The sequence below is a fragment of the Stenella coeruleoalba genome (genome assembly GCF_951394435.1).
Source record: "Stenella coeruleoalba genome assembly, chromosome: 6".
Lineage (NCBI taxonomy): Eukaryota > Metazoa > Chordata > Mammalia > Artiodactyla > Delphinidae > Stenella > Stenella coeruleoalba.
In genome coordinates this window covers 39,514,434-39,532,711 of record NC_137151.1, presented here as the reverse complement: position 1 = coordinate 39,532,711, position 18,278 = coordinate 39,514,434, and the positions used below count along the sequence as shown (strand labels likewise).

Genomic DNA, 18,278 nt, shown 5'->3' with positions numbered 1-18,278 from the left:
TAATTCTCAACCTGCAAACTACCCCAGACTAAGCAATTTATATATATATATATCTATATATATATCTATATATATATATATCTTTTTTGGGTTTTTTTTACATCTTTATTGGAGTATAATTGCTTTACAATGGTGTGTTAGTTTCTGCTTTATAACAAAGTGAATCGGTTATACATATACATATGTTCCCATATCTCTTCCCTCTTGCGTCTCCCTCCAAATCTCTGAGGCGTGACTGCATCTTCAGTATTCTTTTAAAACTTCCCTGGGCAATTCTAATGGGCAGCCAGCCATTTGAGAGCTAAGAAATTGAAATTATTTAAAGACTGATGTGTCGCTGAGAATGGGAGCAATGATTAGAGAGGGCTTCTTTTTGATGAATGGCTAACCAGAAAGGGGCGGGGATGATAAATTGAGATGAGAGAGAAGGGGAGGAGCTGAGGAAAAGATGTGAGGCTGGGGCCCAATATGAAGCTGCCACTGAAAAAAACGCATGTGGTGGGGTGGCCAGGGCACCTTGTAGAATAAGGACATTTGATTTTCAATTTGAAGCTTTTATGTTATGATAATAAATCTTCATATCCCATGCCTCCATGAATTCTACTGCACTGTTTGTATTTCAAGCTTGTATGTATAGTTCTGCACATGATACGGGTGGGAGAGTAAGACATGGATTAAGGAGAAAAAACTGAGTCCTGTATCTGGGCTGAAATGACACAAAACAGGAACAAAATATTGCATTGATACACATGATGATTGGAAAATGCAGGAGTGATATGACAAAGTGTCTTCTTTCCAAATATTAGAGAATATGATTTTTGAAAGTATAAAAAACAGAGTTTGAATTAGAGGTAACTGTCATATCTGTCAAAGTTTTAGAATAAAAATCAGTTTGGGGCTTCCTTGGTGGTGCAGTGGTTGGGAGTCCGCCTGCTGATGCAGGGGACACGCGTTGGTGCCCCGGTCCGGGAGGATCCCACATGCCGCGGGGCGGCTGGGCCCGTGAGCCATGGCCGCTGGGCCTGCGCGTCCGGAGCCTGTGCTCCGCAACGGGAGAGGCCACAGCGGTGAGAGGCCCGCGTACCGCAAAAAAAAAAAAAAAAAAAATCAGTTTGGAAACCACAGTCTCAGCTAAACTAGAGGAATTAATGGATGCGGGGCTTGAAGGCAGCCTTTGAGAATGTAGAAACTATTTTTGGGGCCTGTCTGTTAAGGTCACTGCTGATAAGTAGCAAAAAAATGAAAAAAATTTAAAAAGCCAGTAAACACATGGAGAATGCTTATATTTGACTTTAAAATGAGAAAGGTGTCAGCAACCAGCTCATCTGAAAGTGGTAGCAAATATTTGAAGTCCAAGTAAGAGTTGGTGGTTAGAGTGGGGCGAGGGACATTGTTCACTTTGATTGCGGCAGAATTAAAGTGCAGGTTCACTGTAATCATTGATACCAAGAGCTTGTATTGGCTCCATACAGCCAAATCTTATTTGTATATAAAAACAAAAGCTAAAAATATAACAATAAAATCCTGACAGCTTTCTCTATAAGGTAGTAAGGAGTGTATCTGTTGACAATTGTTGAATAGCCATAGGTAAAACATTCTTTAGAACCCAACACTGAAGTTTATCAAGAAACCAGAACACACTTTATATAGAATTCTCCATAAGTTAACTTTTGGGATTGAGCATAACTGTCTTTATTTTTAAAGTATGGGATAGAGTATAATGGGTCCAGCAGGATAGAGACAAAAAAACTGAGTAGATAAATTGAGCTAGTCAAATTTGTAAATTTTAGTACTTTGGAATTGTCCTTAAGTAATTCTTTTTGGAAATAAAATTTTATTGGAATACAGCCATGCCCATTTAGTTACATATTTTTATTTATTTATTTATTATTGATGTATAGTTGATTTACAATATTATGTTAGTTTCAGATAGATAGCATAGTGATTCAATATTTCTATAAATCATACTCCATGTAAAGTTATTATAAAATAGTGGCTATAATTCCCTGTGCTGTATAATATATCCTGTTACTAACCTGTTTTATACATAGTAGTTTATCTCTTAATCCCATACCTCTATCTTGCCCCTCCCCAGTTTCCTCTTGCCACTGGTATCCACTAGTTTGTTTTCTATATCTGAGTCCATTTCTGTTTTGCTATATACATTCATTTGTTTTATTTTTTAGATTCCATATTTAAATGATAACACAGAGTATTTGCATTTCTCTGTCTGACTTATTTCACTAAGCATACTACTCCAGTCATTTGCTTTTTTTATCTAACAAGGTAAACACTATGAACCAAGGTAAATAAGCATGGTGGCTAGTTCCTGGAAATAAGAGAATCTAGAACTTCTTGCATGTTCTTATGTAGTAGGAGGTCTTCATGGTTGAATCAGCCAGATAGGAAGAGGGTGGTGGAGTTCAACAGTAGTTGTAGAAGGTCTATAGTGTAGATTATTATTTCGGGGAAAATTGTTTCAGATAATTAATGTATTAATGTATTAAAATAAGCCCTACCTACTAAAGCCATCCTATGACTCAGCAATTCTACCTCTGTTTATGTACCCAATAGAAATTACACTGTATGTCCTCTATAAGACATGGATGAGAATGTTCATATCATTGTTCATAATAGCCAGAAATTGAATACTATCTGAGTGTCCAAAATAGGTACATAATTTATAATTATATTATATGTTACTTATTGTCATATGTCTTAGGATAGTTTATATTAAAAATTCAACTCCAGAAGTAAAATCTACGATTTCAGGGACTGTCATGTTCAACACCGTACTCCTATGCCTATGTGGATGCTTAGCATGCACTAAGTATTATGTAAGTATCTGTTGAATGGGGATAATTAAAGTTAAAAAAATCATATTTTGGAATAAGTGTCAGAACACAGTTATGATAGTCTTTCTTCCCTTTCTGTCTTTATATGTATTTCCACTTTGTATCTTTAAGGTTTGTTGCAAAATTTTATCATCCTTCCACCTTATTCTATTATAATTAAAACACTCTTGACCTACCTTATGTATGTTTTACAGATATTCCCAGATAATTAGAAGACATATTCTTATATCTTAGTGAAGTCATTCCATTTAGAGCATGGAGGTGTGCAATGTGTATGTGAAAAATAAGGAAAGGAGATTTGGATGAGAATGAGTGATTTAATTATTCTATCCTCTTGGTCCTCCTTAATGCACCACTACATGATTGATTTGCTTGCTAATATCCCAAATATAAGTAATAAAAGAATATAAGGAAACATCTCCGTTCCTTCAGTGCTGTAATCTAGTGGATTTGACCATGTAGAGATAGCCTCAGCATTACAAATTAATCTATTATTCACATAGTGAATATTCATGAAATGCCTACTGCACTTGTGACTGCCTTGGTAAATGTTGGGTCTATTGCAGTCCCTACCTATGATATATCTCACAGTCAATTTCTAAGAAGAAATGCAAAGATGCAATTTCAGCTCAATATGATAATAAAAGTATGCGCAAGATGTAGTGGCATATGTGAGAAAAAAATGCTTCCTAATTATACTAAATAAAATTTTGCAGGACTGGCAAAGCTATTAGAGAGAAATAGAAAAGTAAGGGTCACATAAATATTTAGTGTCCTTTTTTTCTAATACTTGTTGTTAATGTCTTCTTTGAACTCATAAAAATGCTTGTCTTTACTACTTATATGCTGCTCCTGCTACACTATTGTGAATTGTTAGTCATTTTTCATGTGCATACCTTCTGTTCCTTAATTAGCTTATAAAGTTTCTCACAGTAAGAGCTTTGTCTTCCTTGTATACCCTCCCAACCAGTCTTTGTACAGCACACCACATTCATTCATTTATTCACCAGATGTTTACTTTGAGCTTACTATGTACCAGGCACTATTCTAGGTGCCAGGGATCGGGCAGTGAGCAAAATTAAGTCCCGGCCCTCAAAGAGGTTATATTTCTGTGAGACAATACAGACACTAAACCAACAAACCAATAAATATGTAATGTGTTTGACAGTAATAAATGCTACAGAGAAAAATAGGTTTTGTAAGGGAAATGGAGCATGGCAAGGAAATAATTTCTGTAGAGAGTAGTCAGGGAAAGTTTCAGTAAGAAGGAATACTTGAGCTAAGACAGAGCTGTGCAGATAGCTGGGAAAAGAACATTCCAAGCAGAAGAAAAAGTGATGTAAAGAAGCTTAGGCTGAACAGCATTTGGTTTGTTTTAGGAAGAGGAAGGTCTTATTACTAGAGGGGGGAGAGTAGAAGGATAGTAGGTGAAAGAGACTTGAAGGATGTGGGTAGATCTTGAAGGTCTTGGGAAGGAACTTTACTTTTACAATTGGATGAGATGGAAAATGATTAGAAAGTTTGAGTGGAGAGGAGAGAAATTATCTTATTTACTTTTTAATAGGGCGACAGTGGACCCTCAGTAGAGAAAAGGCTCATGAGGAAAGGGAGTCCTGAGGCAAAAGTGGAAGCTGGAACTAAGTTAGAGGTTATTGCAATACTTCAGACAAGAGTTAATAATGGCTTGGATTATGTTATAAGTGGAGAGTGTGAGAAGTGGTGGAATGAGGGATCTGATTTGAAAGAAGAATAAAAAGAGACAAAATATTTGGTTATAGGTTGAAGATGAGAGTAGTTGGTGATGGATTAGATGTGAAGTGTGAGGAAAAGTGATCAAGGACAATATGAGGTTTTTAGCCCAAGAAACAAAGGATGGAGGTGCCTTCCATCATACCACCAAGGCATGGGGAGCTGCCATATGGAAGACTGAGAGAGAAGTACGTTTCAGGTAGAAATCCAAAATTTGTCTTTTGCAATCAAGATTGCCTTTTCTTACATACAAGTGGAGACACAATGTAGGCAGTTGGATATATGGATCTAATGTTAGCAGAAGAGAATAGGACTCTTCATATAATACTTAATATTTATACAAAAATGATGCTTATTTTTGTTGATTGATTCACTCTTTCAATCATGAAAACATATCAACTGATAGTTTGACAAAATTGGAAAAATGAAACAAGTCCTTGCTTTCCAGATATATATTTGAAAATGGTATCTCTGCTCTTATTCACGCAAGTGTGTATCTGACTTAACCATTGTTGGGAACAGGGGCTATTTGGAATTTTTCCCCAGACAGGTAATAGAATTTAGACTATATTTCATTTGAAACAGAATCCCCAAACTTACTGATAAATGGCTTTATTATGCTAATTGCTTTTTCTTTATTTCCATAGTCTGTCTGTGTGCCAGATGGAAATTATATTGGTCTTAAAGGATTTGTTCTTCAAATGGCCATGTAGGTCACAACACAAACAAACACTTACTTAGTTGGTGGCAAATTTATTATTTAATGATTTGTCCCCAGTGTCTTTCTAGTGGCTGTATTTAACATCATTGATCTATAATTGCTACCCTTTATGCATATGCATGCACATATATTTCATTTACAGTCTTTAGGAACATTTTTCATTCAAATATTCAAAAAGCACTGTTATTTAAAGACTCTATGATAGCATAGAGCCATTCTTCAAGTATTCTTAAGCCCATTTGTACAAAGAGAGTTTGAAAAAGAATGCACAGGGTTTGTAGTTGACATTTGGGAAGCTAGTACCTCAGAAGGAATAATTAGTTGATAAGGTATTTTTAAGGCTTTATACATTTTGAATGACCTTATACATAAAACACCCTTGATATATTTTAAATGCCTTTATGTTTCTTTCCATTCTCTCTCTACTTTGAGACTTTGTTGATTATCCCCAGTAGCATTCTCTTTATATGTAGAGAACTCAGACATAAGAAAAGATGTTAAAAGAAAAACTGTAGTCCAAAGTAATTTGGTTTGATATCAAGATTGCAAATTCATGGGGGATAAATATTTATTGAGTTAAAATGAATAGGAAAATAAAGAAAAAATAAAAAGGATGTGATAGACTGTTTCCACATATATTTCAAAAATGCTTTAAAACATTTGACTAGATTCTCTCATGTGGTTTTAATACCTTTCTTACCATCTTTGTTAGTAAATTTTCCTGAAGAACACTTAAACTCCAGCACACCCAGGTTGATAACCCCCAAAATGCTGATGCAATGTGCTCCTAATACATATATCGATCCCTTTTATAGTGTGTTTGTGTATGTTTTTTTTTCTTTCTGTTTTATCCATAGAAAATGATACCATCTACTGGACAGACATGGGCTTCAATAAAATTAGCCGAGCTAAAAGAGATCAGACTTGGAAAGAAGATATCATCACCAATGGCTTGGGAAGAGTGGAAGGGATAGCTATTGACTGGATTGCTGGTATCATCCATGGCTTTCTCTGTTTTTGTTTCACACCTATATTGTTAGTGGCTCAATCTGCTTCATAAAAATGCTGTTTCTGACTCATAACAGGGTTTTTTTTTGTACTTCTAGCCACAGGGGTAAATAGCCTCTTTTGCTTTTGGCTTCACTCTTTCTAATGCTTTTGAGCCTTTGGATAAGTGTTTTTATGTAGAAGTAGATTATGTAGTATTAACTTTGCCCAGATCTCCTGAGAGCCCCACGGGGCTGGTAAACAAAAGTGTTAGAAGTTCTCTTTTGCCTGAAGCTAGTAGAAAATGAAAATACAGCCCTTCCTCAAGTGAGAGAAATTTCAATTTATTTTTAACATATAAATGTATCGCTATATGGTTTAAACCACAGACATGTGAGATTAAGAAGTATTTGCATATTTATTTATAGCTTTCTGCTTAGGAACTGCACATATTAAAAAAGAATTAGGAAGTAAGTGGTTTCTTAATAGTCATGTGAATGTTCAGAAAGTTAATTTTCGCTGAATTAATAAATAAGTTTTTCTCATAATTGTATTATAAACATGTTTGTATTTCTTCTAGGTAACATATATTGGACGGATCATGGTTTCAACTTAATTGAAGTTGCGAGACTCAGTGGCTCTTTTCGTTATGTAATTATTTCCCAAGGCTTGGATCAACCAAGATCTATAGCTGTGCACCCAGAAAAAGGGTAAATTTAACATTTACATATATTTTGGGGGTTTTAAGTGACTTAAATTTCGTTAAAAAAATCCAGAAATTGATATTAATATTTATTTTTAGTCATAATGTCTGAAACAAATCTCAAAACTATCTTAGCTAAGCAGAAGGAAAAGTTTATTTTCACTTTGTCATGTATATTTCAGTACATATTTGATAGGTTCATATTTATTATGCCGTTCTTTAATGTGTGTGTAAATCCAAATGATACACCAACATTTTTCTAGATTATCAATTTAAAGTTCTGCCCTAGAACTGTTTACATATTAGGTACTCAATTATTTGCCGAATGAATGAAAGAACCATTTGATAGTCAAACTCGTTCTCCAATATTTCTAAAGCTTCAATTTCCATTTATGTATCTATAATTGCCATATCAACATGTTCATCCCAAACTTTTTTTTTTTCCTTCTTTTTCTTCTTGAGATTCAGATAAGTATGTCTACCTGTCTTCTTGACAGTACCGTTTTTCCATTTGGACACCCAAACTGTACATATCTAACACTGAAATGAATTCAAGCTGACACCAAATTCTGCTGATTTTTTTCTTCCAGATATTATCAATCTACCACCCTCCATCTTCACTACCTCCACCCTGATTAAATCTGTTTTTGAGCGACACAGATACCCCTGCAATAAGTTCCCAATTGATCTTCTAACCTCACCAGAGTCCAAAATTTCTGTTACGATTCTTCTTAATCAGGCCCTATGTAAATTTTCAGCCTCAAACTCCTGCTCCTGCCTCTTTGCTATCTCAGTCTCTGTTGGACTTCTTAGTTTTTTGAAATGTTTTCAAATATTTCCTATTCTCTTCCACTCTCAGTCTTTGAACAGCTTCTTCCCTTTACCTGCAATGTTCTCCTTCTTACTTTCACCTTGATAAATTTTATTTATCTTCTCCTGGTTTTACAAACAGACATTCTGTTATATGACACCAAAGCACCCAGTACTTTCACTTTTATAAATTATATTTGCTTATTTATATTTATTTGCTTTACCGTACTATGCACTGTTTTTCACTGGACTGGGTAATGTCTGTATTCTTTCGTAAAACTCGATGAGAAGAGCCATGTGTGTTTGGTTTATTTCTCTATCCTCAGAGCTTGGTACAGTGGTTGGTAAGGAATAAGTTGTTGACTGATACAATAAAAAAAAGCAGTCCTATTATAAAATTTTATATTATTCCTCACTATTGTGTTTCTTGCAATAATAATTTCTATTATTACTTTATTTTAGAGGTTTTTTAAAATGTTTTTTTTTTGTTAGTAAAACTCCTGTGTCTTTTGGAGTGGAAAAGAGTGAAGCCATGGTGGTCACACAAAGGTATATTAGATAAACAAGTATGATTTAGGGTGAAGTCAATCTATGTAAAACATCAAATCAACTCTCACGAAAATCTACATTCTTTCCTATTTGTTATATGTTGTATGTGCTTTTTCCAGTGTCATTACTGTCTTCACTTTCTTGACAAATGCTATAAAATTAAGTCATACTATCAGTACAGTGAAAGAGGAAACAAAGAAGGTTCATATAAGAGAGAAAAATAATGCCAACAAATTTGTCATGCTTCAAGCTAAAACTAAGATTACAATATAAAAATTGAAAAGCTGCATTGGTTAGGATTGCTCTTGGATGCAAAGTAAAATTTAACTGGAATGTGTTAAATCTATAGATTTTCTTTCTCCCTTTTCAACTACCACCTTTACTAGGTTATATTTTGTCTTATGCTTGATGTTAAGGCCCCATTGTTAGAGCACACTTGATATATCCTCAGAGAGTATGTTTACACCTAAGGAAAGAGAAGGGGATAGGAGAAAACCTTTTTCTTGCTAGACTCTATTGTTTTATTTGGGCAGAGAAAGGTCTTCGTGTTAATCCCTTTGTTTTTTTCTTAGCCAGAAATGGGTTACATGCCCATCCTTAGATCAGTCAATAGCCAAAGGGAAGAGAATATCTTGACATATTTAGACAAGTTATGTTTCATCACCTGGGCTAGGATAAGGTCCCAGACCAAATAGTATACTCTGAATATCTGAACAAACTGAATTTCTATTAGTACTAGGGATGATTTGAGATGAATTTCGAAGAGACAATATGACATCTTTGGTATCTCTCTCACACATCCTATGTTCAGTATACCAGGAATTCTGTTACCTTTGGCTTCAATCTACATTTATGCTTTACCTACTTCTCACAATTTTCATTGCTACCACCCTAGTCTGAGTCGTTGTCATTCTTACCAACATTTCTGGATTGTGGTTTATCATCCTCTACCTTGGTATTCCTACAGTCTATTCTTCATGTAGTGGCCTAATGATCCTTCCAAAATATAAGTAGCTGTTACTGCTTTGCTCAGAACTCACCAGTGGGTCCCCTTTCGTTCTGTTTAAAAGCATACAACAAACGTAGAGTGGTGTTACTTCCTCCATTTAACAGATAAGGAAACTGAGTCAGCAATTTAAAATATATTACTCTATCATTAACATGATATGTGGGAGAGTTAGGTTTTTCTAAACTCCAAAGATTATGCTATATTATGTGTGTATGTATATATGTGTGTGTTATGTAACATGTTTACATATATGTACACACATATATGTAGTGTTAAGCATTACAGAAATTAATAACCAAAAATATCAAGCATATAAGAAAATAGGTTTAACAGTTTTAGCATAAAATTATAATAAAAATGTAAAGATTAGAGCTATAATGAGAGAATAAACAATAATGAGAAAATGCTGGGAAAATTAGGAAAAGTTTTTAAAACTTTTTGAGTTGGGTCTGACTTCCCCCGTAAATTCTCTTACCCACCACTGCATGCCCATGGACACTTGCCAGTACGTATCAAGAATGTTGAGGGAAGGTATAATTTTGTTTAGTTCCAAGAACAAAACACATGACTCAGTTTAGTGTGTCTACATCATACCTGTAAATTTGAATATAAAAATGTCTTCTAATGTGATGATATTTTTTAAATCTCTTTTTCATTTGTACTTTACAATTAAGCAATAAATCATTATTCCCTCAGTGGAAAGAAAATGATCAATTGCTGGACTATGAATAATTATTCTGATGGTAGGAACAAATGTAATTTGACTGTTATGAAATATCATAGATACGTAGGAAATGGGTTTGTTTTGAATAAAGAATTTCTTCCCGTCATATTTATAATAAGTCCAACACTTCATTTTATTGTAGAGAACATCTTGTGCCTGGCCTATTATCGATTCATGCAGTTCAATTTAACAGGCCTCTTGCTGCTAACTAGTCGCTCTGTAGTTTTCTTTTGCATTCTATTAAAACCTAGTCTATGGCCTCAAGTTGTTATTCCAGACCTTCTTAAGTATCTTTTGTCATCTTAGCATATAACTATACTTAACTTCTCTCTAGGATGATTGAGGACATCAGGCAAAGAAACCCACATGTACTTCACTTTTTTGTCAGTTTATTCAATGAACACTCCTCGAGTGCTACGCACTGGGAACCAGGTCATGTAAGGACATCTCCTTCTCCTCCTCAGCCTTTAATTCAGTACATCTTGACAAAATAGGACTACTGGCTATGTGAAAGACACAAGTGGACACTGTAAAGTATGATGGTATAAATAAGATGTAGCTTCTGTTCACAACAGGTTTTCTGTTTAAACTTTTAGTTTAAACAAGTACAAAACTTGAGTTAAAAAAATAGTCTCATAATGTAAAGTAAGACTAATTTGGGGGGCATAAAAACACTAGATTGATATAACTCAAGCTTAAATCTCATATCTAAATTTCATGTTAAAGTGAAAATTTTCATACAGCTATTATAAAATTACATTAAAATTTCAGAAAAAGGAGATAGCATATGATTAGAGTAGATAGTACAAGTGGGGTAGTAGCAGCAGTGGTGGTGATTAGGAGAGTCTTTATTGAGGGAACCTGAAGGAGAAAGGTTTCTGAGATGGAGTGGGAATACTTTATGTGAAGAAGAAATAGAATAATTTAAAAATTGGTAGTGGCAAAGCAAAGGCCATTGCCAAGAACAAAAGTGTGTAAGGTACATGTAGGGAAGAGTAGGTAATGTAGCTCGAAGATAAGTTGGGACCATAAAATTGGCAATGGGATTCCCCACGTTTTAAAACTCCATCCCCAGTTTACCAAGTGAAACATAAACTGGTCCTGGACCCTCTCTCCTAACCCTTCCCACTGGCCCCAAACCACATAAGCAGAGATCAGAAGTATAATGAGAGTTTATTGAAGTTGTAGCGGTCTTTAAATTAAGGAATTCTTAGAAATGGTTCTTTATTATCCAAGGGAGAGTGTTATGGAGGAGGGGGAAGGTTCTTTCTCAGCCCTCAAACCAAGAAATGGAGAGAGTAAGAGGCAATAAGTGGGAGACTAAAATAAATAGAAAAGAGCAGTAAATGGAAAAACTGTGTGACTTTTTCATGGCAAGTCCTCAGGCCACAAGGAGTCAGATCAAAGTTGGAAAGAGGGAAGAAGATTTTAAAATACATATGAGATTTAAGTTTGGATTTAGAAAGATCTAGTCTTTTTTGCATGAGACTGAATCTTAACAATATCATTCTGTTTTTAAATAGAATTCTCTTGGAGGTCATGGATTCTTCCTGAGATGGCAAATTCTGGAGAAGAGATATTTAGTAGAGTATAAATAGAATCAGGAGTTGGATAAGTGTAAAGTTATTCCTCCTTATTCCAACAGAGTTCAGGCTCTTCAATAAATCATGGTAGTAGATGAAATTATCCAAGGAAAAAGAAGTCTAAGGACAAAAATGAAAAATGTTTGCAGTTAGGAGATAATATGATTAAGAGGAGAAAAAAGAAAATTAACAATAAGGCAAAAGAAATAGGAAAGAAGAAAGAGGAAAAAAGCCATTTCAAGTCCTCAGGAAATCACTGTATCATAGAAATCAAGGGAAGAGTTTTAGGGAGAAGAATGTGCCTGCAGGAAAGAGATTAGGAGAGATAAAAGCAGAAAACAGAACATGCAATTGATGATCAGGATGACATTTTAAATTGTTACGAATTTCAGGAAACTGGCAAGAGCAGAAGCCAAATATAAAGAATTAATAAGTGAAAGATAATTAGAAAGTAGAGCCAGCATATTTAGACTACAGTGACAGAAACTTTGACAATGAAGGAAAAGAGGAAAAAATAGAAAGTTTATTGAGAATGTAGTAGAGCACACAGAAAGTTTTTCTTAGTAGGGGGTCAGGGAGTATGGGCACATATTCATAGGCAGAGGGGTGGAAGAAAATGCATGTAAAGAGGAGACAGGGCTTCCCTGGTGGTGCAGTGGTTGAGAGTCTGCCTGCCGATGCAGGAGACACGGGTTCGTGCCCCAGTCCGGGAAGATCCCACACGCCGCGGAGTAGCTAGGCCCATGAGCCATGGCCGCTGAGCCTGCGCATCCGGAGCCTGTGCTCCACAACGGGAGAGGCCACAACAGTGAGAGGCCCGCGTACCGCAAAAAAAAAAAAAAAAGAGGAGACAGAGTCCAAGGAGTGTAGGAGGAACCTTGTCAAGGAAGAAGCAATAGAATGGAACAGGAAGAATGGAGGACAGATAGCAGATAGATAAGATTTGCATCTTAAATCGGGTATCTCGGGACTTCCCTGGTGGCGCAGTGGTTAAGAATCTGCCTGCCAATTCAGGGGACAAGGGTTTGATCCCTGGTCCAGGAAGATCCCACATGCCATGGAGCAGCTAAGCCTGTGCACCACAGCTACTGAGCCTGCACTCTAGAGTCCACGAGCCACAACTGCTGAGCCCACGTGCCACAACTACTGAAGCCCGTGTGCCTAGAGCCCGTGCTCCGCAACAAGAGAAGCCACCACAGTGAGACACCCGCACACCACAACGAAGAGTAGCCCCTGCTCGCTGCACTAGAGAAAGCCTGCGCACAGCAACAAAGACCCAACACAGCCAAAAATAAATAAATAAATTAATTAAATTGTTTTAAAAAATTAGGTATCTCTAAAAAAACAGACCCTGTAATGAGAATTCAAGTCAGAAGAAGCCAGATAGGAAAGGGGCCAAGCAAAGGTTCAACTGTGAGCAAAGTCCAGACCTCAGACATGCCTTTTAAAGCTTTGGAGGGTAAACCTCACTTAGCAAGGGAGCTTGACTTTGAACTCCCACCCAATTATTCACTGGATAAGGGCAAAAATCCTGGGGAGACATACACTCCCAAGATTTCTGGCTCTCAGCACTACTTGTGAAAGAAGAGATTCTAGTAGCTGTCCTCTGAAGAAATTTGGATGTGTGAGCTACTAAAAACAAAAGGACACAGGAGCTGGGCACTGGAGTACACAGAAATAGGAAACAAGATCTGAGGATGTCTAAGTGCAGCACCAACAGTGTCCACTATGGTTTGGAAGCCCAGCTTGGACATTTCCTACCTTTGGGATCTTTTGAAGTATCTTGATCTCAAACGCTTATATCCTTTTTGGTTATTGGGAAGATTAAATGAGGTAAATTTAAATGGGAGGATTAAATTAGGGAAAGTTCTCTTCTTCTCTTTTTGGAGATGAAGTGAAAGAGATAGAGTATAGCAATAGAATATATTTTAGCGGTTAAAATTAGTAAAATTGAAGAAACTCATAGATGATATGAGTAGAGTTAGCAGCTTTAAATGAATAAGTAAATTTTGGTGAAACTATTGTGGTGAATAGAATATGAATAAAGTATAATATGAATAAAAGGATTCCAAGCAACATGAGTCCAGCTGGAATGGGTTTCTAGAATCTAATGGGGTATTTATATGACCTTGAGTAATAGTGCTCAGCAACTTAGCAGTAGCAAAATAATGGGGAAAAATGGGCTAAACGAGGAGCAGGTGGTGACAGATTCAAAGCTGGCAATTGTAAGGGAATAACTATGAGTTGCTAATCAGGAGGTGAGGTCTAGAAATTAGTGATGAAATGGAGGAAAACCAAGAACGGGAGATCAGAGTAATGTAAGGCAGAGGCAAAAGAGAGACGAAGGTCCCTGGAACAGATAAGATGAGGAACCAGGAGCTGGGATGTTCATAGGATCAACAACATGAGCCATAAAGTGCCTAAGTATGTCTGCTAGAAGGAAGAAGATGGCAAAATTGTCAGAGATTAGTAAAGCAGTTAAATGGATTTGGTGGTTAATTGTAATAGAGTGACTATGTGATGGTAAGGGAAAATGGAATCTACAAATTCATAATGTGAATGCTTTGAAATAAGTGCATATTAACCTCAGAGAAAATTTTGTTTTTTCTTACTTAAATCTACTTCGCTTTTATTCTGGACACGATGGCATCTATTTCCTCAGGCATCTCATTGCAGTAACTGTTCTTTTCTGTTCGATCATCTTTAACTTATTACTTTCAATGAAGCCTTTCCCTTTGCTTTCAAATAGGCTCAGATCCCTCTTATTTGAAAAGAAAAATACTGTCTTATTTTTCTCTGCACGTTTACTTCTCAACTTCTTAGAATAGAAGTAAATGTCTCCTCACTTAACTGCTGAAATGAATTTTCAGCTTTAGTTCTTTCCAGGAATTTCTAAATTTATCCACAGCCAAATCCAGATTTTGTTTTTCAATTTTTTTTCACACCCCTTGCCTTCTCCTTGACATTTCTCCATCATTTATCTACTCAAGAGTTTATTTTTTCTGTTACCTTCTTTAACTCTGAGTTTTCTTGTCCTCTTTGACCCCTTCCACGTATTTCCTCTGAGCATTGTATTTCTCTTCTGAGCATCTTTCTCCTCACTTAAAGCTCTGTATGCTATTTTCTCTCTTGCTATATTTATCTTTTAAACATATTTTCATGTTTCTGACATTAATCACTACGTCACATCCAATATTTCATCTTCATTCCTTTAATTATATTTACAATTTCTTTTAGAAATGATTTATTTGAACATCCAACTGTCACTGAAACTTACCATGTCCTCCTAGTTTTCATCTACTGACTTTCTTTCCTAACCATGGCGTCTCTTTTTGTGTTATCGTGGTTCTTTCGTCCTGACAAGATTGGAACTTACTTCAGACTTTCCGTAGGTTTTCATCACCTATTTCCATCTGTCTGTAAATCCTGTCATTCCTTATCTCCAGCTGTCGCTTAGGTTTTCCATTTCTCTCCATTGTGACTCTGAGCTCAGCACTGACTTAGCCGGAGGATCTCAGTAAGCACTTTTGATTTATTAATTTTGAGCCCCCCAAACAAGATTTACATTTCATCCCACAGAACAAGAAATCTTTGACATGCATAACAATATTTTAAATATTGTTTCTCTCTGTCTTCACTTCTTAAAAACTTTTCTTCGATATTAATTGTCACATGGATAGATATTTTTCAGGATTCATAGTTAAGAATTGATATGCCTTTTCAAATATTAGGTTTATTTTCAGGAAATGTTTATTACTGCTTGGAAACATTAGTGATATGTGTCTTCTAATACCTTATCTACATGTTTACTGATGACTTCGGGGTCGGGGGAGAAGGACTTATAAATGACCACTCTATGTAAAAATTTGAATAACTTTCACCTGGAAATCAAACACTGATTTCCAGGTAATATTACATAGACATTTAAGTGTCAAAATTCATATCAGAGGAATAAAGTACAGCATTTTAATATTCTGTTTGATGTTAAAACATGGCAGGTGTATTGCCAAGAGAAAAGGTGAACCATAATGGAGTAAATTAGCTGAATCCAAGATATAAATGTGCCTTGAAAAGTGGGCATGAAGCCTGTTTTTGAGCAATGGAGACTTGAGGTCTTTTAAAATGTAGCCATATGCAAAACAGAAAGTGTATATGAATTTAGTTCAGCTTGAAAATTCAGTTTCTCCCCTTCTTTGACTTCTTTATTTTTTTTGGTAAGGCCTCACTCTCTTTAAAAAACTTAAAATGTAATAATTCTCTTTATGCTAAAAAGTCATTTTCTACCTACAATAAAAAAAAAGATGCATAGAAAGTCACAGTATGATACCGAAAAAGTTGGTTAACCTCCCGTGATGTATGATCTCTAAGTGAAACACAAATACTCTGTGATTTTTTTTTTTTCTTGTTAGGCAGTAGAATCTACATTGCCTCTCTTAATTTAGCTTTATATCTCTACAACCATAAATAACTTTCTGAAAAGTGTTTCTTTCCATGGCACAGATTCAGCTTTACATGATATTTTGGTGTTCAAAAAGTACATATTGTTAAATGGTCTTTCATTGACTATATATACATATATGCTTTTGGAATATGCCCAGTAATATACAGAAGGTCTTGAATGACAGTTTAACATCTGTTGAGATAGCAAAAGTATAGCATAGTTTAACACCATCTCCTAAAGTATCAATGTATTTTACATCTGAAGACGAGGTAACATATAAAAAAGAAGGAATTAAATTTTGCAATAGAAATAGTGGTAGAATCAGGGTGATAGTTTATAATATTAATATACCATGATGGTCAAGTAATTCAGAAATACCACAATTATTCCCCAAATCACAGCCACCTTTTTCTACAAGTCTCTGAGGCATACAAATTATAAGGACAAATGAAAGAAAAGTGCAATACTATTTTTCACTAGGAATTTTCCAAAAAATTCTCTTCTTTCAAAGATAGTTAGGTCTCACCTACTTTTTTCCAATATGCTTTATTCTCATTTCTTAACCTCTAAACATAAATCTTGGACCTTACCTCTCCCGCTAAAATGAGAAAAGAAGGACTAGAAATTATCAAAATGCCCTGGGTTATCATTGCAGCTCTGAGCTGGTGGAGGAGAAAGAGATCCCAGAAAGGTCATGCCACTTCCCATTGTAAGAGGGAGCCCCTGGCCCAGGCCACCAAAGCTATGTCGAATGGAGACCAGCGATAGCCACACAAAACTGTAGGACCTTTTCCTAATTTCTTAAGGGATCTGACCAATAAAAATGTGGTAAAGGGTAAAAAGAGGAGTTTAAGATATTCCTTTCTCTATTTGCCTATAGAAATCTCCTCAGTGTGTTTTGACATGGGATATCCAGAATAGGTTGCATATGACTGCTATATAAGATGGTTTGGGGTTCATGAAACAAATTAAAATTTTCTGTATAATATTTTAAGAATTCCAAATCAACTCATGAGCACTACGAGTCTAGGCCCTAGGCATCTCAGTGTTAAATATTTCATAGGAAAATTCATAGATTATAGGGAAACATCAAATATTATATACTGAAAATACCAAAAGTGAATAAAAGATGGACCACTCAGGAAAACCATTGTTAAACCATGTAAGTAGCAAACGAATATCATATATGTACACATAAATGTATATGTTTATGTACATATTTATTGAAAGGATGGGCAAGGAGGCAGGCTGTAAATAGATACATAAAATAAGGAATTAAAAACATAATATGGGGTGATAAATCTAACATGCTATGGAATTACAGATGCCAAAGAAATTTTTCTTTCTAAAGCCTCTTTCTCCATACTTCTCCAGTGTTGGCTGGGTACACACATAATGATTGTTTTATATAATTAATTCATATTGGAAAGTAATGAGTCAAGAAGGAATCTAATGTAAAACTAAAGAATAACAAAAACCAGAACAAGGCCTGAAGAACAAACGATAACTTAAAAATATTTTTTAAGCTTAAACGTAAGGAGAGAACAACGCAGATGGCCTGTATGTTTATTTTGCTTCAAAGGAAAGGTTTATTTCCGAAGTTGTTTGTAGGAATAATAACTTCTCTCACCACAGCACTTCCACAGTTTCAGTGTTGAAGGCCCTACTTTCATGTCGTATAGAGACTTAGAACTAGCAAGTTTTAAGCATTGCTGGTAGCATTTTTCTCAGGTAATTCTTTACTTACCCATCTGCCTCTGCCATTAAACAGTGACCTTCATAAGGGTCACTAAGTCCAATTCATTTCATATTATCAGTTCCTAGCACTTAATAGGTACCTAATTAATATTTGTTGAATGAGTGCATGACTGCAATGAAAGTATACATTTGAGAATCATCGACCGAACCACTGTCAAAAACAAATTAGAAAGTAGTATTCAAGGTTCTACTGTCTCTAGACTCTCTTCCTTTTAGCAGAGTGTTCTGCTATCTGTGGTTGAGTTCTTTTTATATTGCAGGAGCCTCTAAGCAATTCAGGGCTTGAAAAGTGATTTGGCATTGGCATGTAATACTTTCTCAAAACAAAAACTGCACAGAAATGAAGAAAAAGGAAATGTGAAGAAGCCCTCACAGGAATAGAGGAATAC

General features: G+C 35.5%; 1 protein-coding gene across 9 annotated transcripts in view; it reads left to right on the top strand.

Moving 5' to 3' along the window:
• The window catches only part of LRP1B (LDL receptor related protein 1B), a 1,831,517-nt gene that overhangs the window by 1,336,700 nt on the left and 476,539 nt on the right, over positions 1-18,278 (top strand). For all 9 annotated transcript variants that reach the window (XR_013828854.1, XM_079925113.1, XM_079925117.1 and 6 more), the window contains 2 exons: positions 6,183-6,317; positions 6,893-7,022. Coding sequence is in view for 8 of the 9 variants with exons in the window: in XM_079925113.1 (XP_079781239.1) it covers positions 6,183-6,317; positions 6,893-7,022 (265 nt within the window). In the remaining variant the exon portion in view is untranslated. The remainder of the gene's footprint in view (positions 1-6,182; positions 6,318-6,892; positions 7,023-18,278) is intronic.